Below are 24729 nucleotides of genomic sequence, written 5' to 3'. Positions count from 1 at the left end.
CCTACACTACACTGCTACAGCGAAGAGCCTAGCCTAGGCTAGGCTTCGAACATGCCGACAGAGCGGACAGTGGCTGACGCACAACCACAACTTCAACAAGGTCCTCAACTCATCAAATCCAAACACATGCATGCAGTCAAGCGACAGGTGACAGCTCAGGTCAAACACGCGGTGCACACAGCGAAAGCATTCACACTCAAATCACGGTACTCTAGCTGGTGACTTCTTTCGAAGCGTAAAAGTAACCCATGGCATAGGTCTACGGGGCCATACCTAGTACCTGGCAAAGTCACAAAATCACAGGAGCTCAACTAATGATTATGTAGCCACATAGTGCACACCCACACATGTTCCCTGTGGGGTGATTGAATGACAAAAAACAAATTCCTGACCTTGCATGCTCCTAGGCCCTGCTGTTTTCTGCTGCTTGGCTCCGCTCCAGTGCAGCTGCTTTTTAGAACCTTCCCTTGCCTTTTTACCGTGCCTAAGATTCCCGAAGAGCCGAAGAATTAATTGTATAACTTCGCGAACGCGTGGCTAGATAAACTAGAGTTCATTCTAGCGCATGGTTGCTGTCCGTGGAATTAGATTTTGGATTTTGAACTTCCGGGACGACGTGCTGTTCCGGAGCGTCCGACAGTGCAGTGTGGAGAGAAAGGTGAGCAGATATTCTGGCTATTTAGCGGTTACTGGGTGTTGGTTGGGGAGAATTTATTATGTGAGCGCTAAGTAATTTCACTTGTGTCGTGGCGTGGAATGAGGACTCTTGACGCTCGAGCATCGTGAGCACGAGTAGCTACATGACTGTCTAAGTGGACCGTTCTGTCCGGCAGGTACAGCTGCTTGTCGGCTCAAGTCAAGGAGCTCTTGTATGATCGCTTGTTCGCCAATGGCCGCGTGCGTTTGTTGCTCCTAAGTACAAGTGGGCCCCCAGCACAATCTGCCAGAACGAGTTGATAAACGGTAGCTAATGTCGCTGTGCGGTGTTCAGCGGGTCGGCTTGTGCGAGGAAAATGTCCGTAGATATTCGTAGCAGCTGGCTAAATTTTACTCCATTGATTCGATCACGTTGTCGTTTGCGTTGATAGTTTCATATTCTTTATACTGAAATATGTTGTACTTTCGGATTCGAGGGTGGTCCAATTTCTTGAAAACGGGCATGTCTATGGGTATGGTGTGCATCTTTTCGGCAGCCTCAAGTCAAGGCTTTGCGGTAAACCTCAAACGTTTTCCGTACAGAGATTGTGCGTAGACTATGCGGGCGGTCTCAGTCTGGCCGAGCGGGGTTAGAAATATGGGCCACATATGTGTATGTGTGGTAGCAGACCATTCCCAGCACTAAGTCAGTGTAGGCGTAGGCAGACATTATGATCACTGTCGTGGTGTTGGACAATCATGTAGTTGATAGTGGAGATAGCCCCGAAATGCTCTCAGGACAGCATGTCTGATAATCATCTTGTAAGAAGTGGTGAAGGTCTTCATATCCTTGCAAGTGGCTGAGTTGCCTTCCCTACCCTCATCTCTGCCAGTACATTTGTAAAATCTGTAATCTTCACTTTGGATGAATGGTAGTGGTTTTGCAGCATCAAGGCTGACGGTGCCATTGAGACATTGATTGTACCCTGGGGGTCTCCAGCACAGGATTTCTAGCCATTATAGTGACATTGCATCTCCAGTTTTGTTGTGTGAATAGAACAAGCTAGATGTTTTTTTTGTTTCCTGGTGCATTGCAGGGGCATAGGAGGGGTTTTGGAAGTGGTACGACCAAAGGTCGGTGCGGCCGAAGGCCGTTTTGGAGGGGGGTCGGGGGGACCTCCCCCGGGAAAATTTTGTAAAAAGGACACAAAATCCTGCGTTCTGGGAACTTCTGGCACACTTCTGGCGCAGTGTGCAGTCGAGTCGAGTACAGACTCAGTACTCAGTACGACTGCAGATGCATAACAGATCTACCAGTAGATCTACGAGTCTAGAAAAAAGGTCAAAGTCTGATGCGCATATATGCATCGATGGATCCTGATTTTTTTATTACGGTTTTGCACGTTCCGGACGGACCACACTTTTCGAAAAGTGGTACGGCCATGGTCGTACCAGTCGTAGCGGGTGCTACGCCCCTGCATTGGCGATGCACATCTAACAAATGTGTCAGCAAACAATCAAAGACTAGGCGTTACTCCTAGTACACTGGGTTTCTGTTTGCCATTTGTAGACAGTAGCCAGTAGCCAGTATAGTGCTGAGTTTTCCTATACTCTTAAACACAAGCTGTATCACCCCCCCCCCCCCGGAAAAAAGAAAGTAGAGGTAGTCGTCCTCTGGCCATACATGATTATACATGACATAGCAGACTCAGCGGAGGACGTTCAGGTTGGTTGTAACTTTTTTTTCATCATGCAGTGAGTGTTCAATAGTAAAAAAATAAAAAATAATTTTTTTACTTGTAACTGAGTTTCATGCCGCTGCTAGGCAATCATGAGACCACTGAGACTCGTATCTACTAGTATCCAACAGCATCCTCAAAAACACATACACTGTAGGGCCACAAGCATAAACAAATAATTTAATTTAGTGCTAAATCTGGGTCGGATTACACTATGCATGACTCTATACGGTGGCATACATGTGCAATCACGCCACCAATCCCCTTATTCATGGCTCGCACATGACGGGTTTACGTGGCTCTAGTAAAAAAAATCAATCATGTAGGTGGACCTGAGTAGATTGCAGTAGTAGTATGTTTTCACATCGTTTTCTTGTGATCATAGAATTCAAATAATTATTTGTACGGAAAGTGTGTTGAAAGGGATTGTGACATGATGTGGACAGTGGAACAAGCATGGTCAAAATCATTAACACATAATTATGAGACGCACAGTTGGAGTTTTAGGAACCGACGTGGCTGTTCCCTATGCTGCCGTATAATAATGGTTATGTGATAAGTGCACCAGACAGCGGTATACAATAATTATGCTATACAAAGTACAGGGGTATACACATTAGTTTATCTGTGATGATGTACATGTACATTAGCTGGGGCATACATTAGCTAGTGAAATTTATTATTTTTTTAATTTTATTTATACATTAGCTGTGATGTAGACCTACATGATTGTACATGATAACTGTGGTATACAATCATATACACTAGCTGTGATGTAGACCTACATTTACATTAGCTGGGGCATACAATAGCTGTGATATAGACCTATAATGACTGTACTGCCGTATATGACTGTACATTAGCTGTGATATAGACCTATAATTATGACTGTACATTTAAGCGGGTGATGTGGATGGTACATGACTGTACATTAGCTGTGATGTAGACCGCACATGACTGTTCTGCAGTATTACCGGTATGTACATTAGCTGAGGTCTACATGTAGCTGTGGTGAACATTAGCTGTAGCTAGTGGAACTGTCAGGGGTGTCCCCATATCAGGATATCAGATGTCAATGAGCAGCAAGTGCTCCCTGTCCGTGGCTGAGTCATGCTGATGCCAATGCACCTAACCAGTTACCTGACTGATGAGTGGGGAAAACAGCTTAGTAGTACTTAGCTCACCATAGTAGACAGCAGTAGGACTAGGGCAGGCATAGCAAGGTGAAACCCAGCTTGCATACGCACTGCCACTGGAGATGCAAGCATACTCAAGCGAACATCATGCACAGGTTTCTTGTGCGAAAATCCGAGTACCTCTGGTGTGTGGTGATGGTGTGCTGACGGCATAGACCACCTGAGAAGAAGAGTGTCCTCCATCCACCCAGGGTTATACTGTGAAACAGACAGCTGCAGTGTGCTGGCTTGACTAGAGTATCACAGGAGTGCGGGATTGGGACATGTGTTCAAGATGATGTCCAGCTCATTGCGCAATGGCCACACACACACACTCACCAGGGGCCTGGTCACCTTTTTAGAATTGAAAACCACGCACTCAATCCGTAAAAAAAGGCAGCAGGTGGAAAGGACCAAAACTACAGACTCGCGAAACATTGAATGGGATCATGATAACAATAAACAATGCCTATAGGTTCTTCAATAGACTTCAAACACATTCCAATAGACTATCTGGTGAGTGTTTCTTAGCACGAAACTCTGAGTAACGTCAGAAAAGGACTTGGTTGTGTCATTGCCGTGTATTGGATTCCAAACATAATGTAGAGTACAGTGATGGAGTGATCAGCTCATGCATCTGAAGTACAGTGTCCTCTTTCCACTGTAATTGTAAGACAAGCTAAGCTCCAGTCTCCAGCAGATGTCGACGTCACTGTCCTGTCACTTTATACACACAAGAACACAAGAGCCACTGGAGTGTGCACTGTTCAGTATACCCGATGGCCATTTAATACGAAAATTCAACACCAGCAAAGAAGTGGGGATATGAAATAGTGGGTCGAGTAGTATGTCGTGTCGTCATCTGCATTATTTGCTAAGAGCCTCTCTGCGTAGGCATCGATACAATATACATATCCACAACAAGATTACTCTATTCTCGTCTGATGATCGATTAAAAAAAAACAACTGCTCGTTCTTCTGTCTGTTTATAGAGAACGTGTAAAGCTTTCGCTCTAGCCAAATGGAATGAGGAATGAGTGTGGGGGGGGGGGGGGGTAAATGAGGTGCATAATTATATTCATGCAACTGTATGAATAATTGTAGTAAAAGTACTCCTGTTACTCTCTGTTACTCTCTAGTAGAATTGGCTTTGTTCCTCAGCACCTGGTGTTAGATTTCGTTCACCTGAAAGCTGTTCCTCGTCATCGGCATGAACCCTGGTCTAAATCATACCACAAATATAATAATATTATAATAGAATGTCATCTTTCCCAGGAAGGTGTGCATGGTGCATAGGTCGGGTACTGACGTACAAGAACATCTTTCAGCTATCTGCCTTTACTTCTCGGTGTAGCATTCCATCCTTCATATCTGTTGTGATAATCAGATAGGGGGGGGGGGGGGGGTGAGGATTTCGGATAGATACGCAAAGTGCTACTTTTAAAGTCTGTCCAGTGGGCAAGCAAGGCTAGGCTTATCTTCCGGGACCATCGACACACAATCCTGGCTTCCACGTTGACATACACAGAAACACCCTTACGAAGTAGTTATTTCCAACTCCCGATCACATGCACTCTCCGGGCGACTTTGGCCACCACACCAGCAGCAACAGGAGTCCGTGCTTTGGTAGATCGTTAATAATCTCCTGCACACAGCTGTGGTGGGTAGTTTGGACTTGACTAATGGCGGACAGGCTTGGGAAGCTGCTGGTTACCCTTGCTGGTTAGAAAGTTCTTGGTTAGAATATCAGTCTGATTCGAATAGAAGCCTTGTAATAAACATCATCGGCTTGCGTAGGAATAAGCCTTGCTGTTGTATGTATCATTGTGGGTACGTTTGCTGGAACGGTGTTATGGTCAGCTCAGCACCGATGGACAATTTATCTCATCCGCTCAGGGTATCAAAACCAGACTGTGCACTAACTGATTTTTACATTTGCTGTTTGCGTTATGCAGAGCTCACTGACTTGCCAGTTTGAGCTTTCTGGCAAGGTACGTTCGGGCCTGGTTTAAATCTGGCTTTGGAAAAGAAATATTTTTCATTGCTACCATGTTCGGCCTCATTCTCTCTCTGCTGTGCTGATGAGTGCGCAAAGGACGAAACAGTTCTGCCCGCAGATTCTGATTGAGTGATTTTTGCCTATGTTGTTTGTGAAGGATATCCGAGGAGCAAGTGGACAAAGGGCAGGAACAACGTCAATGAGACGCAAGACCGTCAGTCAATGAGACGCAAGACCGTCAGACCATCGTGAACAATGCTGCAGAGCTACGGGCGCCGCTGTGGTGCCACAACAGCAGCTGTTGCATCATTGGCGGTTGTTTTACTCGTACTTGCCACAGTTCCTGCGACAGTTGCTGGTAAGGTTGCTGGAGTGTACTAGATACAGTATAGAGAGTACTGTATTGATCAATCTATGACATGACCTCATGGCCTTTGGCCTCTGATTGGTGGATGTGATATACAGTCAGACCTCGCTTATCTGGTTCTCTTTTATCCGGATCCCTCGCCATCCGGAAGAAAATCGCTAGTTACCGATTTACAGCATATGCCATGCATACATACAGTATGTGTGTTCGATCATCCGGTTCCCTCGCCTATCCGGATATTTTTGTGGGAAACGGATGTGTGCGGGCAAGCCAGGTCTGACTGTATCCTCCCCCCGCCATTCAGGAGCCGCCTCTGACGTCTGATCATGGGGTGGTGGCGTTCCACGGAAGCGGAAAGGCGGTTCTTGACCCGCCCTGCATGTGAACCCGTGCAATTGTTTTTGACCATATGGGGTAGTCATGTTGGCTGCAACTCCTGCCAAACCCTGCTTGCACGAGTGTCTTCATGTCCGCCCTGCTGGTTCCAAATCCTGTCAACCCCTGCATGAATGGGTGGCATGATGTGTGTGATGATATGGTGGTTCCAACTTCACTTAGTCCCTAGATCAACACATCGCATGATGTCGCGGCCATGTTGGCTCCAGTGTCCACATGCACTTTACACTTTCTATGCAATGCAATAGATTGGTGAAGATTTGAAAGGATTTGGTATAACGTGTGAAATGTCCTCTACTCATGGTGTGCCATTGTGGCCTTTTCCTGACCTGTGTGTGTGTGTGTGTTTGTTAGTGTGTGCGCGTGTGTGCGTGCGTGCATGTGTGGTCATGTGCACTGGTGTGTGTGTGTGTGTGCATGTGCGTACTCGTGTGTGTATGTGTGTTTACGTGTGTGGCTGCGTCCGTACACACGTGTCCCTCAAACACAGACTGCACCGTTGGCTGTCTGAACGGGTTCAGCTGCAACACTACAGAGTCAGGATGCGACTGCGGCCGTAACTACACTGGCACGTATTGTCAGACTTGTGAGTTGTGAACCGTCTTTTCGAGCAAACAGTACCATGCTCTTGCAGTGTAATTACTGTAAGTCCACAAATTTTTGGCCTATTCAAATTTCGGCCTTCCAGGGCTAAAACACATTTCTGCTGCAACACATTTCCGGCCTGTACTGCTGCTGCCTGTATACGCTGTCACGCTGAACCTTGCAAAACAACATTTTCGGCCGCAACAAAATTTCGGCCAAACATGACCAGGCCGAAAATAGCGGAAAATAGATATGCGCCAAATATTGTAGACTTACAGTATTAAAATCTTGACTAGTTTGAGGGAAAGACACAAACGGGAAAAATGTGAGTTACGAAGTCTGAAGAAAATGTTGAACGGTCTCTGCTGGGAAGATGACTACACCATAGCTCAGTGGTTAGAGCATCGCTGGCTACAAGCGAGGGTCCCTGGTTCGAGTCCTGGCGGTGACAGTCAATTTTTTCATCAGACTTTTCCCGTTTGTGTCTTTCCCTCAAACTAGTCAAGACTTACAGTATTGTCTTGATTTGTGCTGACATGGGTGTTACAGACAATTGTTGCAATACCAGTCTACCGTCGTGCAGAGACTGCTATTTGCTCTTCTGAGGACATATTTTGAATTTGATTGTGTCCTGCTCTGTATCGCTATTACCTGCATGACATACGTATACGAGTAGTACTACTCGTCATTCTGCTTTGCCTTCCACATCTTTGGCCATGCATAAGAGAGGGGAGAGAGAGAAAGTGTATGTGAGAGAGAGAGAGAGACAGAGGGAGAGTGAGAGAGAGGAGGGAGAGAAGGGAGGGAGAAAGAGAAAGTGAAAGAGGTATAGAGAGAGAGGGAGGGAGGGAGGGAAAGAGAGAGAGAGAGAGAGATCAAATGAGAGGCAGCGAGACAGAGAGAAATGGGAGTTAGAGGAAATGAAAGAGAAAATGTGTTTGGTCGTGTGTGTGTGTGTGTCCAAAACCATCCTTGTGCAGTATGGCCAAGTGTGACCCTGCAAGGCTGTGCTTTGCTCGCTCGAGGTACATTCGACACGCTAACAAACGTTTATGAGGAGGCCACCCTCCAGTCAACGGACGTCCATCCTGGTCATTGTTCATTGGAGTGCTTCACTCGCATGAATCGATTCTACTCCTCGCCACTTCCTGTGGCTATCGGCTCGGAACCGACGTATTTCTGCATTTGCTACCACAGCCTGCCGGTAGGTCTATGCACCCATGTCCTACGCTCATGGGTAGCACTAACACTCTCTTCTTGCCTTTGCTTTCTCTTCTTTCCTGTCAGGGCAAAACGTCACCAATTTGATTGACGTTTGTGGATGAAAAATTATCTCTCCAATAATAATGGACAAATCACACGACATTATGAACAAAAAAGGTTTACTAGAATGGGTCAATTTTGTAGGGTTCAAACAGGGAGATGGACAATGGTTCGCTTTGTCAGGAAATTCTCTACACGCGAGTCCGTTGTAAACGGCGTGTCCAAAGTATGTGAACGCATCTTTTATGACCACTTATACAGACATGTTTCGCCGTTTCTGAGTCCCGCACAATCTGGGTTTCGTAAAGGCGACTCCACCTCTCTTCAACTGACCCGCATCGTGCAGCAGGTGTGCCAGCATAGGGATAACAGAGCGCTTGCTGGCATTTGCTTCTTTGACTTGGCCAAGGCTTTTGATACCGTCTGGCATCGAGGACTTTTGGCAAAGCTCGAGCATGCATTCAGGGTACGCAAACAGCCACTCTCCTGGCTGAAATCTTATCTCTCTGGGCGTTATCAGTACGTAACTGTGCTTGGCACATCCTCGGCTGCAGAGCCAGTATTGTCGGGCGTTCCTCAAGGATCAATTCTTGGTCCCCTACTATTTATAATTTACGTAAACGACTTACCTGCAGTCTTCCCTGGAACGTCTCTGTTTGCTGACGACACGACCCTTCTCACCTCATCAGCTTCCCTCACTGGCCTGAAAAACAACTTGCGTGCTGGCATTCAGGAAGTTCTTTCCTGGATGTCGTCCTGGAGGTTGTCCCCAAATCTATCAAAAACAAAGATCATGCTCTTCCCGCCCCAGCCGGAGTTCACAACCCTCATCCATGCCAACTTTCCAAATCCAATTGACATAGTGTCTTCTCACAAACACCTTGGCATTGTGATTGACTCTGCACTCTCTTGGGTACCTCACATCGAATATATCTGTAAAAAATCAAGTAAATCCTTAGGAATTCTCTCCCCCCACTGCTCCTACCTCCCACTTTCTTGCAAGCTTCTTTTTTATTTCGCCTACCTTCGCCCAATATTTCATTATGCAGATACGTCTTGGGTTGGGTTATCCTCTTCCGCTGCTGCAAAGCTTGAAATACATCACAAGAAAATCCTTAAAATTCTCCTCCGTCAACCCCGCATGCTCTCATCATCCGCCCTTTATAAAATCGCTCACACAACCCCGTTATCACATGGACGCAGTGCACACCTGGCTTCTCTTGTCCATTCTATTAAGCTTGAGTTGTGCCCACCTCATCTCATGTGTTTTAATTGGTTCTCTTCTCTAAGAACTAGAAACTCACTCTTACTCCCTAAGTGTAACTCATCCACTCTTTTGCGCTCCCCTCTCTTTATTGCTTATTCTGTTTGGCTCACTCTACCCAGAGAAGTTAAGGACCTGACCTCACTCCGCCTGTTTAAGATCCGTGCCGCCCCTTATTTACTACGACATGCATAGCTCATTATCCACATGTCCTTTGCGTCGCTGTGTTTTTCACTGTTTTTATTTGACATTATCTTTCTTTACGGAGTTGTTGTTGCTGTTCGTTTTGCTACTCTTTCTTTTTCCCTCCCCTTCTTTCTATTTATCGCCGTGGTTGGCAATCACCCACTCTCGTAATATTGGCCGGTGTTTCCGCCGAGTCTTGAGATGTTGCAATAAATAATAAATAATAATAAACGGAGTCGACTGTAGTCTGCACGTGAGAGTGAGTTTAGAGGGCAGACAAGAGTTCTGTTAGTGAGACCTCACGAGGTCAGTACACCAAACTGCCCAAAGATTATGTAAAATTGTAGCATACGGTTGCAAGCAAGTGGCCACCCACGCCCAAACACCCGTAGAGTACCTCAACCTCCCCTGCGTGTCTGCCTAACAGTTATTAGGTAGGTTGAACTCTTTATAGCATGCCTGCAATTTTACGCTATACTGGCGTTGCTTAGCGTGACTCCGCACCGATCTGCTTCCGTGTAAGCATGTGCAGGTGTGCTCAGTGAAATATGGGCAAAGAGCGCGTATTTTGGCGCCCACAACTTGCACGGCCCTAGACGCCCTGGAAGTGGCACGAATGCGGCTGGTCGTACACATACATCGGAACTGGTCCAGGGCGCCGCCAGCTTTGCACTTTGGTCGGATTTCACCGAGCGCATCTGTTTGATATTATGTTCATGGCTGTTTATTTGTGCCAAACTGCTCGGAGCAAAGAGCTAATCCATGAAGAAGCACTCTTGCAATCATGAAAATGATATTATAGGCCATTCACACGACGTGCACACACATGCACATGTGCGACCAATAAGTCACTTGTAAATTGTGATGCACCTTGCTGGGCAAACTTTGCATGCATCAATGTATCCATAGCGAGCTCCTGAAAATGCCAGGAAATTTTAATTTTTGAACTTTCCCATTTGAAATTATACAAAAATGTAGTTCACACGTTACATTTGTAGGGCACATTTTCAACAACCAACACTTTTTCTTGCGTGCAAAGTATAATCGAGGGCCAGCCAAGTTCAAAATCAGTTGCACGCGTGTGTCCACGTTTTTCGTATATGAGTAACTATCCATGGAAAAAGTACAATAAAAATGAGCTTGCACGTCGTGTGAATGGCCTATTGTGCTTTTTCATGGACTCCGTATTTCACATTGTGTTCTCTGGTGCACTGTCCAGATCCTGACATTCTATCCAGACGCGTCAACATGTAATGTCGATTGCCCAGGCTTCAGTAACCGGCAGGACGTGAGCTTCTCCTGTGGCAGCACCGTGAACACGTCCATATCTGTCTACCGCTTCTCAACAAGTGAGTCGTGCGGTGGTGTGCAAACTGCAGTGCTGCCAACCTTCCGTATTTTTCCGTACTTGTACGGAAATTCACTCCTTTGTCCGCAGCACGGAAATTGACCGAAATTGTACGGAAAGCTGAGAAGTATGGATCAATTGACTATGAACCAGTTTTTCAACTTTTTCTAAATGTACACAGTCATGTACATGTACATGTACATGGTATCAAGAGTATGCATGTATGCTCTGGATGGTATGCATGTCATCAAGAGTACATGAAAACCAGAGTGTGCAGCTTGGGGTCTTTTCTGCTATGGGTGTCTGTCACGGCGAAATTCCGTGATTACATCATATTTGGCCCAGATCTGAGGCGGGAAATGGCGTAGTGCGTACAACTGAGCTGCAGTTGTGCAGAAAGAGACCAGCTTGAATCCTGCTTGTACGCACTACATCACTAAAATGATGTAATCACGGAATTTCGCCGTGACAGCAACCCATCCGAGCTGCACACTCTGGTTTTCATGTACTCTTGATGTCATGTACCTGTACATGTACATGTACGTAGGATTAGTACAGCTTGAATGGATATATGGGGGGGGGGCGAAGACTACAACTGGTGAGATTTTAGCTATTATTATTTTCGCAAAAATACAGTATAAATCATGGGATGAAAAATAATTGGTGGTACGCAAAAACCCCGGAAAATACGGAAATTCAGCTGTCCGAGTACGCAAATCAGACCGAGCAGGTTGACAGCACTGAAAGTGATGATGTAATGGTCCATAGAAGATGCTGAAGCGATGATGTAATGGTCAATAGAGGACACTGAATTGATGATGCAATTGTTAGCAGAGGATACTGAAGTGATGATGTAATCATCAATGGAAAGTACTGATACTACTGAAGTGATGATGTCATGACCAATAGAGATTTTGAGAGGATGGAAAAATGATGATGATGTAACTGTGAACAACTGATGTGATGATGATGTAATTGCAGGCATCCTTGAAACAAAGACAGGTGATCTGAATAGACTTGGACACCCTCGTTATTTGTCCTTGGCAACATCAACAAACGGACATGTGTTGGAAACCACATCTCTATCCCATCGTTTTCGATCCTTGTTGATGTTTCCCTGGGCAGGAAAGTTTGGATTCAGACGAGTGTTTGATTGCAGCCAAGGACCCATGATGGTAGGGGAGAGAGGGGTGGGGTGGAGGCTCTGTAGGTATAAAGGGGTGGGGTGGAGATAGAGAGAGGGCGGTGCGTATGAGGTCAGTGGTTCAATTGAATATTGGCATAGCAACAGTGGAGTTACACCAATCTTTGGAAACAACACGATTGTAGTGTCGAGCCTGCGCCTCACTGAAAGTCAATGCCATGCCTGGGCCTGTGCAGCACTTGACCTGCAGACACTGGGATGGTGAACTGGTGCAGGGGCGCAAACTTCAATACGCCCATTGCGCAATGATGCAATTTGTACCATAAACACCCCACACAGCCACCTGGGTATGGTCGTTTGGGGTTGTTGAACAGTGCATTGCTGATCCCAGCGTACTCACATGCATTAGTCATACCTTCCATATTTGGCAATGCACAATGGGCTTATTGAATTTCATATGAGCAGCACTGTATCTTAAGTCTAGTTCGCATTCGACGGGGCGCGACGGGACCCGACGTAAGGATCGACGGGAAGCGACGGGACAGTCTGACGGCGTCCGATGTGAACACCAGGAACGGGAACGCAGCCGTACTGCCGTACGGATCGGGAAGCGACGGGACAGTCTGACGGCGTCCAATGTGAACACCAGGAACGGGAACGCAACCGTACTGCCGTACGGATCGGGAAGCAACGGGAAGAGTTGGATCGATCCAACTTTTCATACCATAGACAGGCGTACACGGGGACGTAAGCGTACAAAACAGCTGCATTTTGAGTGTGAACAGGAGATGACGTCGTGCGCCGACTACTCCCGATTTGTACTTGGAAATTTTTAGCATTTCGAACACGGTGCTTCCCATGATAACTCGCAGAATGGCTAACACGACTTGAGTTGAATTTTAGCAAGATAAAGTCTGATGTCATTTATGGCATTTAGGGATAGTTGAGGAGAGTGACAGACGACCTGTTTTATCATTTCCTGGAGCTATTATTTGAATGGCACACCTTTCGAAGCTACTTTTTTGGTGTACATGAAAAACTGGTATTGTGAACTTGATTCCACTTTATTCAAGAAGAAATAATTGAAAAGAAGTCTCAAACAAGAAATTAGGTCCAAAAGTCACCTTGTCACTGACCGTGTCTTATGACTGGCGCCGTTCGCCGTTGAACGACGCAACGGCTGCAGCATGTCGTGTCATAGAATCGTACAAGATTTTACAGCTCACCCCAGCCTTCCCGACAGGCCCTAACGTCCCGTACCATCGGCGTTCCGTCGAATGTGAACTAGGCTTTAGTTTGATCAATCCGGATGAGCAGTGCAAGACGGGTACATCTACCACTGGGTGCGTTCGATTACACACTTGAATCGATTCATGAATCGATTCAAGTGCATTCAAGTCGTTCGATTTTCATGTCATGAGCCCTGGAATCGATTCGGAATCCATTCACCCTATTCACATGGGGTGATGTGAATAGCGCGAATTGATTCATGTCATGAATCGATTCCCGTGCATAATCGAACGCACTCAGTGAGGAGCTGGAGAACCCGCTAAATCCATTTGCTGTCCATTTTCCGTCTGATCCTAAATCCCAATCAGCTCATGGATTACTCTTAGCTTGTAACTGTAGGTATTGCATCATTCCAGGTCTTTTTACCTGCACTGTACACTACTTTATCTGTTTGTTTTCTTCTTCTTCAGTACCTCCTGTTGGTCCGTTCATCACTACCACTCCTTCACTCACCACAGTCCGCTGGGTCCAGGCCGTGCACGTTACTCCCGGGGACGCCGTAACCATGAACTGCGGGGTCTGGTCGCCTAGCAACCCCCTCAACTACACCTGGGCAGTCGACGGCGTGCCGTTGCCATTGGTAGCCAATCAGGCGACGTACTCGTTTGTCGTCACGACGACGACAGGAGCCGGCCTCTACCAGTGCAATGTGACTAACTTGGAGGTCGAGCGGGCTGGTCAGAACTTTTCGCTTCCCATCAGCCAAGTTGTGTCACGTTCTGTGATTGTACAAGGTAGGAATTTGCCTTTCCTACAGTGCGTTTCAAAAATTAATAGACGCGTGATTTAAAAAAACCGTTAGGCCAGCATACCAAATAAAATCTGTGATCACTTTGTGCAAAACATTTTCGAAATTGGGTGTTCGTTATGTGATAGCTTAACGATATGAGAGTAATTGGGGGAAAGACCTGAGCAATATTCCGAAAAACATTCTCAAGAATCTCCAGCCAAATTTGAAACTTAAACTTCACTTCTCAACTCCAGAAAACGGTCTCTTCACTGCGATTCAAACCAAAACGAGAGAGCTTGGAAGCTCAGGGCCCTACGCTATGCTTTTTTGCCTTGATGACCTAGACAAAAAAAAGCATAGGGATGTTATAAATTCTTTAAAAAAATCTCTTTTTTAAAGACATAACCTGGGATTCGAACCCGCACTATCGCGCGCCCTGCATGCATCCCCGATACACTTCGCACACATACTAATTCTTCCAAGTTGCTTCACGTTATGATCTTGTATTTGAAAGCCCTATTTGAATGTGCATTGTGGCCAGCCGTCTTTGATGGTACGGTACGGTACGGGATAGGTACGGGACAGGTACGATCGAGGGTAATACGACACCGTCTACCGCCTTGATGACGGCAAAAAAAGCATAGGGATGTTATAAATTTCTCAATTCTCCTATTTTTTTTCAGGCATATCCTGGGATTCGACCCCGCACTATCGCCCTACATGCATTCCCCCATACACTTCACATTCATACCCATTCTTCCAAGTTGCTTCACGTTATGATCTTGCGTTTGAAAGACCTATTTGAATATTGCGGCCAGCTGTATGTGGCCAGCTGTGTTTGATGGTACGGTACGGTACGGGACAGATACGGGATAGCGCCAGGCGTGACACAAACAAACAAACACACAAATACCAAATTAAAGCTGTGTGGACCCTGGCTAGCGCCAGACGTTACTGAAGTAACGTCTTCTGCATAGCTACGGGAATTAAAATTAAAAATTAGCACTGCACCTGTGCAATGTGTAATGTTAATTTAACCAAAATCAAAATTAAAAATTAACATTACACCTGTGCAATGTGTAATGTTAATTTTTTTAATTTAATTTTGGTTTGAATCGCAATGAAGAGACCGTTTTTGGAGTTGAGAAGTGTAGTTTAAATGTGTAGGTGGCTGCGTTGGAGTTTGCGGACAATTAGACAAATTTGGAATATTTCAAAAATACCATGCGTCTCTATTTTTGAAATAGACTGTACAGTCAACCGAATGAATAGCCTTTCATGATGGAAACCACTTGCAAATACCAACCTCTCGGGATAGGGACAAGTCGCCAATGACAACCTCTTCCTCCAGTCTCATTCTCCCACGATATTTCTGTTTCTGTCTCTGCTGTTGCAGTTCCGCCCAGTGTCAGTGTGTCGCCGTCGAACGTAACCACGGTGATCCGCGGTGATGACGTCACGCTGTCGTGCACCGTCCACGGCGACTACCCCACCAGTATACGCTGGATGAACGCCACCACCGGACAGACCCTGGCCGTGAGTAAAACACTGGGGGGGGGGGGGGTTGTGTATGCAAGTTGTTATATTTCTACTACTGTAAGTGTACAAATTTCCGGCAAGTTCGAATTTCGGCCTCCCAGGGCTAAAACCCATTTCGCCCGAATCACATTTTCGGCCTGTACTGCTGCCGCCTGCATACACTGTCACACTGAACCTTGCAAAACAAAATTTCGGTCGCAACAATTTTTCCGCCAAACATGCATGACCTGGCCGAAAATAGCCGAAAATATATATGCGCCGGATATTTGTTGACGCACAGTACAGAGTTGGCTGCTGCATCATAGTATGTATTGCACATGCTCGGATTGGGCTGCTGTTGTTTGACCAGACCAAGAAGTAATGAGTCTTAGTGTTTGTGAGTGAATGTAATGTGCAAGAGAATGTACACGTATGTTGGTCCGCACGGGGACAGGACATAACAGGGGGCGAATGAAATCCAACCGCATGACTGTAGGGCTGCAACGGGTATGGGTTTCGTCGGGTAAAAAGTTCGGGTATTTCTATCCGGGCAGCACGGGTACCCTATCGGGTATTTGCTTATATACTGTCCAGGCAGAAAATTTCGTCGGCCAATAATTTCGTCCAACTCCAAAGAAAGGGAGTTTGTCCGATTGAAAATTTCGTCCATGGATCACAAGAGTGTATTGAAAAGTTGGACAAATCGACATTATAATTAGTAGTCCGGCATTTAATTTAGTCCAAAAGCTCCTTGGACGAAAAAGACGAAATTAAATTCCAGACGAATATTTCTGCTTGTACAGTAGTTTGTACAGTGAGTCTGCACTTTTGCTACATAGAAAGTGCCCAGTAAGAACTTGAAGTTCTCCCTTTCTTGTCTGTTTGTCGTTGCCTCCTTAGAGTACGTCTGGATTCGCTCTCAGGACACTTCAGTTGTCCTTGCCACGCGCCAACTACTCCTCTAACTACACATGCTTAGCCGAGAATACGGATATCGTTGAGGCATCCCAGCGCACAGCTAGCGCATCCGTGACTGTCACTGTTCAAGGTATGGTGCTCAACAAGGAACCAATATAATTGCGAATTCACTCCTGGCAACCATATGCATGTACAGGAACATGTATCAGCTATTCGGTTTTGGCTAAATTGGAACCCCTGTAGAGATCTCTGTATCCGCCCCTGAAGGGTCTAAAACTTCCATTGTTTCTGATTCTCACGTACAGTTCCACCGCAAGCCATCATCAATGAGGGCAGCTCCCTGGTGGTGAGTGTACCAACATCCGATGGCTGTCTTGTAACCTGTACATCTCCTGGAGATCCAAGAGAGAATACACTGCAGTGGAATGTCACCACAGGTATGAACATCTTCACAATGACCAGTTCATTCATCATAAATAATTTTTCAAGGAAATAATTCTTCTCTCTCTCCCCATGCAATCTGTGCCTCTCTCTGCCTCTGCCTGCGTGATTGAACGCACTAAGTGTGTGCAGGTCTTTCACGTCATGTGAGGCTCTGCCGTCGCACGCTGCATAGACTACAGTTTTCGATTTCGACAGCATGTTTTACAAGGCGAGGACGCACAGTGTTCCTGACTACAAGCATAACCCGGTTGGCAGAGTTCCGGTCTTGCGACCATTTGAACCGTGTGCCAACCGGGTTATGCTTGTAGTCAGTAGAACTGTGCACCCTCACCTTGTAACATGCTGTCGAAGTCGAACACATGTTAAAAACTTCCATAGATTACAGCTGCACGCTCTTGCCACCTTGGCGGCTATGTATAGAGCTTATGCAGTTGCATTATCAGTTGAGAGGCTTTGGCGAAGTCGCGGACTCGCGGCACAGCACTGCACTGCTGTACTAGCGACTCGTGCTGCATATGTAGCACCTATCAGAAGATTGGCTGACTCGCCCCATGAAATCATTCCCGTAACCTCTGTACCTATCCTGTATGTTCGTGTGCAGTAGCTCGAACCACATTACCTACTACACTCACACGTGCACGCACGCACGCGCACGCACACACACACACACACACACACACACACACACATATGCACACATGTACGCACACACAAACACACAAACAAACACACACACATATACACACGCACGCACGCACACGTACACACACACACACGTGCTCAAGCTGCAACTCCCACATCTATGTAGCTCGTAAACGTTACAAATCGTAACGCCTCTTGTCTTCCTGTCCGTTCTGCGCAGGCTCCATCGTCTTGCCCAGCGGTACGCTGATAACGACGAGCAGAGCACCCGGTGCGCTCTCGTTGTGCCTGGGCTCTGACTTACCCGTGCCGTTTAACCCACGCTGGACTGCAGAGTGTGTAGTTAGCAACGGTGGCATCGTGAATCCCAGCCTACGCATCAACACGGCTACAATAAACCTACTCGTACTTGGTAAGCTTTGCTGTGCTGTCTGATGTCATAGTAAAAATGAATTAATATGGATAAAAAAAAATGAAAAATAGGGATTCACTGGCCAGAAAAAGCCACTTCGATCAGCCGCGTGGTGTAGACCAGGCTAAAATTAGTGGTGGTCAATTCCTCAGCCTGGCAAGCTGTTGCACGGTGTGATGCCATCACAAGTTGCTATGTCTAACATAGCTTTTTCGCTATGATCACTTAAAAAAAAGATGGGCAAGAGTATGAGTATGATAATGAGTATCACCAATCAGCTGTTCAATGCCATATGGGTGGTTGTGTACTGTGCTTGTCCGGGATTCTAGTTACAGCTGCCTGAAGGAATCCATGTTTTGTTCAACTTTAGCTTGTGCGTGTGTGTTTGTGTTTTGTGTTTTGTGTGTGTGTGTGTGTGTGTGTGTGTGTGTGTGTGTGTGTGTGTGTGTGTGTGTGTGTGTGTGTGCATGTGTGTTTGTGTGTGTGTGTGTGTGTGTGTGTGTGTGTGTGTGCTCGCATGTTTGAATATGTCCTGTGTGCATTGGCATACACCCCCCCCCCCCCCATAGGCCCGTTTCAGTTCAAACTGGATCAGGCGTCAGCATCTGTCAGCATAGATGAGTTCAGTAGCGGGCAGCTGCAGGCCACCATAGACCAGCCAGCTCTGCCCGTTTCCACATACTACACTCTCCAGTGGTTTCACGTTGTGGACGGAGTGCGCGTGAACGTAACAAACACGAGCCGCACATACGAGAACGGAACGAGCGTCTGGCAGCTGGCGGGCGCGCGGAACTCAGACTCTGGCGTGTACCAGGCGGAGGCGACAAGCAGTGGTCACTTGGTTATCGCTCTATTTAGCCTAACTGTTGTCGGTAAGTGGATTTCATGCTCTTCTGTATACCCTGTGTTCCGGAGTATAAGTCCTACTTAAAACACTAGCGTTTCACACAAAAAAGGCAGTGCGGCTTTTATGCTATAATGCATGGTCAAATTAATGTTCGTCAGAGTGCGAAGACTCCACTGTAGCCATCCACTATACCCATACATCTTCACTACACTCTCCAAACGGTCTCTGGGCTACACCGATCACTAAAAGAAAAGAAAGAAAGAGAATCATTTGAATTTTCGGGCAAGGCCCATCTCCTGATGTATGGGTGAAATTAATGGTGATAAATATCGTAGATCTGTGTATTTCACGACAGAAAAATCTGGGTTTGGCTTTTACTCCGAAAAATATGTTATTCAATATTACACTCTGAATTGCTGTGAAAGCTGTGTTTTCCGGACTCTGTACCAAGCGGAATCCTGTATTGACCAGACAAAATCTCATGCACCAAAGTGCTGCGAATCAAACATGCATCCGTAGATCAGGCAGAATCCTGTCGTGTGCCAGGACAGTTTCCGCTGCACGAAGGGCGTCCTTTTAGGGCTGGTTTTACTGTACTTGCATGATTTTAGGTAGGTGCTGTACAGAAGCAGGTTTGCCGAGCCGAAGGTTCGATGGACTTCTCGTGTGCTCCGGATGCCAGTTGTGAGTCAGTCAAGTGTCAAGTAAAGTCGACGGAATAGCGCGAGCTCCAGTGTGAGAGCAAACTCATTCCTAAAAAATCATCGCCGAAGTCGCAACCACTATTTCGTACCGTACAGAAAGCCTGTTAAGGCGAACACATCAATAAGACGACCACGTGTCCTGGAAGACGACTGCAATCAGGACCAATGGATTTATAATTATATCCAGTCAAATGGCCCTGATGAAGTGATCATCTGGTAACAGAGACCACACCTTAACCTGTGTGTGTGTGTGTGTGTGTGTGTGTGTGTGTGTGCATGCATGTGTGCATGTGTGTATATGTCTGTGTGTGCACGTACGCATGTGCTCGAATGCACGTGCCTTTCTCTCGTTTGTGTCCATAGATCTTGACGATTGCCTGGTGACGGGCCTGGTACAATGTCATACGCAGTCGTCCTGTGCCTACAACACAACCAGCCAGCAAGCATCCTGTCCATGCAACGCAGGCTACCAACTCACAACCATACAGCAACCTGCCTGCGTGGATCTGAATGAGTGTGCAGCCACTCACGACTGTTCGGAGAACGCCACCTGTACGAACACCGTCGGATCCTTCTACTGCACATGCAATGTGGGTTATACTGGAAACGGGACGCATTGCGTGGATATTGACGAATGCAGCCAGCGGCCGTGCAGCAACGTCTCATCGTGTACAAACACTGCCGGTGCGTTCTTCTGCCAGTGTATGGCCGGATTCAGTGGTGATGGCGTGACGTGCGCGGATCTCGATGAGTGCTTGTTGCAGTCGGCGAGTGTCCGCGACTGTTCGGAGAACTCCACGTGCATGAACACCATTGGGTCCTTCACGTGCACGTGCCTGCGGGGGTTTTCCGGCAACGGCTCCGAATGCGTCGATGTCGACGAATGTCAGATGTTCACTGCCAGCCAGCTCGGCTGCGATCGGGACAACTCCGTGTGCCTAAATACGGTGGGATTGTTTCACTGCCAGTGCAAGGACGGTTACAGCGGAAACGGTACACTCTGTACGGACATTGATGAATGTCTTCTGCCGCCGGCGATTCGGAACTGTTCGCAGAACGCCACCTGTCTGAACCAGCCCGGTTCGTATGCGTGCGTGTGTTCGAACGGTTTCCACGGCGACGGCGTGATCTGTGACGACACGGACGAATGCTCGGTGCTGCTCCCTGTGCAGCGTAACTGCAGCAACAACTCCGTGTGTTCCAATACGCACGGTTCGTTCACGTGTCAGTGTAACATCGGGTATGGCGGTGACGGGGCCATTTGCTCGGACCTCGACGAGTGCAGCCTGGCTACTCACAACTGCTCGTCGCTGGCAACATGTTCCAACACGCAAGGCTCGTACACGTGTAATTGCAGTGCTGGGTACAATGGTACCGGGTTCACGTGTTTGGATTTGAACGAATGCTCGCTTGGCATCGACAACTGCCATGCAGACGCAGTATGCTCCAATGTCAACGGTTCCTTCGCCTGTCGTTGTCTGGCCGGCTTCTCCGGTGATGGAGTTCTGTGCATGGACACTGATGAGTGTCTTATCAGTCCCTGTAGTTCCGATGCGTTGTGCTCCAACTCTCCTGGCGGTTTCTCGTGTCAGTGCCTGCCCGGGTTCTCGGGGAACGGGGCCGCGTGCGAGGATTTGAACGAATGTCAGATGAGCGTGGCGCCGTGCGCTGCCAATGGCACGTGCACAAACACGCCGGGTAGCTTCAGCTGCCGATGTCGCGACGGCTTCACGGGCGACGCGCTGCTGCAGTGCGCCGACCTCGACGAATGTGCGGTCGGCGGTCCGGGCGTGAGTACGTGCACGGCGGAGCACAGTGCGTACTGTGTCAATGACGTGGGCTCATTCCACTGCGAATGCTTGCAGGGCTACCAGCCGTTCAACTCCACTCTTTGCCTGGACCAGGACGAATGCGGCCTGAGACTGGATAACTGTGCGCAGAACGCCACCTGTACAAACACCGCCGGTGCCTTCAACTGCACGTGCAACGTCGGCTTTACCGGAAACGGAACGCGATGCTCGGACGTCAACGAGTGTGACCTCGCGCCCAGCTTGCGCAACTGTGACAACAACTCGGTATGTACGAATTCCATCGGCTCCTTTTCGTGTCAGTGTGCGATTGGCTTCGCTGGCAACGGAACGAAATGCAGCGACTCTGATGAATGTACACAACTATCGGCGACTGCACGCAACTGTTCGCAGAACTCCACTTGTGCGAACATCATCGGGTCCTTCACCTGCACCTGCCTAAGTGGATTCGTCGGTGATGGTAGCGTGTGCACAGACGAGAACGAGTGTTTGCTGCCGGCGCAGAGTCGCAACTGCAGCAACGACTCGGCATGCACGAATACCATCGGATCATTTCTGTGCCAATGCCGTGATGGCTTCACCGGCGACGGAGCAAATTGTTCGGATATTGACGAATGTTTGGCAACGGCGTCATTGTGCACGGGGGAGAGACAATGCGTGAACACACACGGGTCGTTCATGTGTGTGTGCCGGTCGGGTTTCACAGGGAACGACACCGTCTGTTCGGACATTGACGAGTGCGCCAGCGGCGTGCACGACTGTACGCAGAACGCCACTTGTGTGAACAGCATCGGCGGCCACTCGTGCAGCTGCGCGACGGGCTTTGCAGGCAACGCCACCGTACTCTGTGCAGATGTCAACGAATGTAACGCAAGCAGCGCCGGACACAACACGTCCAGTGAACAGACACCTTCGTCGTCTCCGTGCGGAAACTACAGCACCTGTACAAACACGTTGGGATCGTTCTTCTGCCCGTGCAGCGCGGGCTTCCATCGCTTGTCCAGCGCCGCTGGCCCGACAGACGCATGTGTGGACACAGACGAATGTCTGAGCGCGGCCAACGCGTGTGTTAGCGTCAGCAACGCCACTTGCAAGAATACCGTGGGCAGCTTTCGATGTGATTGCCTATCTGGATATGCACGCCCTAGCAACGGCAGTGTCGTCAGCAACGCCAGTCTGCTGCTGTCGGACTGCCTTGATGTAAATGAATGTGCGTCGTCTGCGAGTTCGCCATGCCAACCGTTCACCACCTGCAACAACACCCTGGGCTCGTACGAGTGTCACTGCATCAGCGGCTATGTCCTGGTGACCGCGTTGGACGCTTGCGTGAACCGCGACGAGTGCTTGGACGGGTCCCATGACTGTGCAGCAAACGCACGATGCACAGACGCTAACGGCACGTATGGGTGTGAATGCCTATCCGGATTCACCGGTACCGGCACTGTTTGTTCTGACATTGACGAGTGCAGTGCGGTGACGATTCCCTGTGTTGGCTGTAGTAATTACCCGACTGCGTGCGGCCAGAATTCCATGTGTTTGAATACGGTGGGCAACTTCAGCTGCCAGTGTTTGGCTGGTTTTAATGGTACCGATCGGATGTGTACCGATATTGACGAGTGTGTCGTGGGAAACGGTGAGTCATCTGTTGCTGTGCTGGTTTGTGTCTTTGTGTGTGTGTGTGTGTGTGTGTGTGTGTGTATGCGTGCGTTTGTGCGTGTGTTCATGCATGTGTGCAAGCGTATGTTCATGTGTGCGTGTGCCGGTGCGTGTGTTTCGAGAACTTTCGACGTCTTAGTAGAAATTTAGGAAATTGGTGAAAACACTAGTGCCACATGCAGCAAGGAGACCATTGTGTTTGACTGTTTGAGCTGAGGTTCCCTGGTACCCTGGTTCCCTGGTTCTCTGGTGTGTAAATGGGTTCGAATATTTGCGAGGGAGCCGGATAATCAAACACACACACTGTATGTATGCATGGCATGTGCTGTAAATCGGTAACCAACGATTTTCTTCCGGATGGCGAGGGATCCAGATAAAAGAGTATGCAATGTTATACGTGCAGTCCCAGCTCGCTGCTGCACGCGATCGATTCTTATGGCGCTCGCTTGTTCATACTTGCTCTGTGACGCCCCGACGGCCTTAGGGCTATGGGCTTGTGATGATGATGATGATGAATGTTATGCAATTGCTATGCAATGTTTGACTGTACTTAGAAACATTTCCAGTTTGCTTGACCAAAACCTGTTTGCTATCACAACTTCCAAGCGTCTTACATGCTTTATGAGGGGGAAGTACCTTTTTTTCCATTCTGTTCTGTTTTCACTGCAGTGTGCCACGTGAATGCCACCTGTAGCAATGTCGCGGGCTCGTTTGTCTGTACGTGTGTAAGCGGGTACACGGGAAATGGAACCAGCTGCCAAGGTGAGCGGGCACGATTGTCCTATGCATGCACGCTTATCTGGGAGTGTGGTTGGCCAGGGCCCAGGCTAGAGTGGGGTCGAGCAGGGGCATATTGGAGTGGGGTCGGGCAGGGCCCAGGCTGGAGTGGGGTTGGGCAGGGTCATGCTGGAGTGGGGTCGGGCAGGGCCAGGCTGGAATGGGGTCGGGCAGGGCCAGGCTAGAATGGGGTCGGGCAGTGCCAGGCTAGAATGGGGTCGGGCAGTGCCAGGCTAGAATGGGGTCGGGCAGTGCCAGGTTGGAGTGGGGTCGGGCAGGGTAGGGTTTAGATTGGAAGAAGGTGATTTGGTATAATTTATTGGGCAATACATTTGGCTACTTGAGGTGTGTGTGGGTGTGTGTACGTGCATGCGTGCGTGTCTGTCAGTCTGTTAGTCTGTCTGTTAGTGCGTATGTGTCAGTGTGTATTATGTTTATATGTCTATCTGTCTCATTTGGTGTGTGTGTGTGTGTGTGTGTGTGTGTGTGTGTGTGTGTGTGTGTGTGTGTGTGCACGTGCATGTATGCATATGTGTATTATAATCATTGTCTGCACTGTGAGAGCAGATATCGACGAGTGCACACTGGGCCTATTGTCGTGTGGAGTGCGTGAGTCATGCTACAACACACTGGGTGCAGCTTATTGTGACTGTGCACCAGGCTATGGAGGTGAGTTGGCAAACACTGCACTATTGTCTTTCTCAACTGCTCTTCCAATTTGTCAGAGTAGATTTCACACTATAGGTTAGCAGCTTAGACGTAAGAACACTTGTGGGTGCACACTTGCCAGCACCTGGGTTCCCAGCGAGGTATGTACACTGTACTGTACTGTACTGTACATACCATGCACCATGCCTTCAGTATGTACATAGGGTAGGTGT

The 24729-nt window shown here is 48.0% G+C and overlaps 1 protein-coding gene across 1 annotated transcript; it reads left to right on the top strand.

Annotated features, from left to right (window-relative positions):
* Nucleotides 1-345: 345 nt before the first annotated feature.
* Nucleotides 346-24517, top strand: LOC135824667 (fibrillin-1-like; the record flags this gene model as incomplete). The annotated part of the gene is given in 14 exon segments (XM_065337385.1): nt 346-658; nt 5707-5907; nt 6803-6898; nt 7878-8101; nt 10830-10959; nt 13803-14126; nt 15519-15658; nt 16541-16688; nt 16864-16995; nt 17865-18056; nt 18626-18928; nt 19971-23048; nt 23741-23833; nt 24416-24517. Coding segments are annotated over 13 exon segments (5065 nt in total), but the record flags the coding sequence as incomplete, so codon positions are not given.
* Between the last annotated feature and the right edge of the window lie 212 nt (nt 24518-24729).

Source organism: Sycon ciliatum, chromosome 9, assembly GCF_964019385.1.
Source record: "Sycon ciliatum chromosome 9, ocSycCili1.1, whole genome shotgun sequence".
In the NCBI taxonomy this organism is placed as follows: Eukaryota; Metazoa; Porifera; class Calcarea; order Leucosolenida; family Sycettidae; genus Sycon; species Sycon ciliatum.
This window is presented reverse-complemented; position numbering and strand designations above follow the sequence as displayed.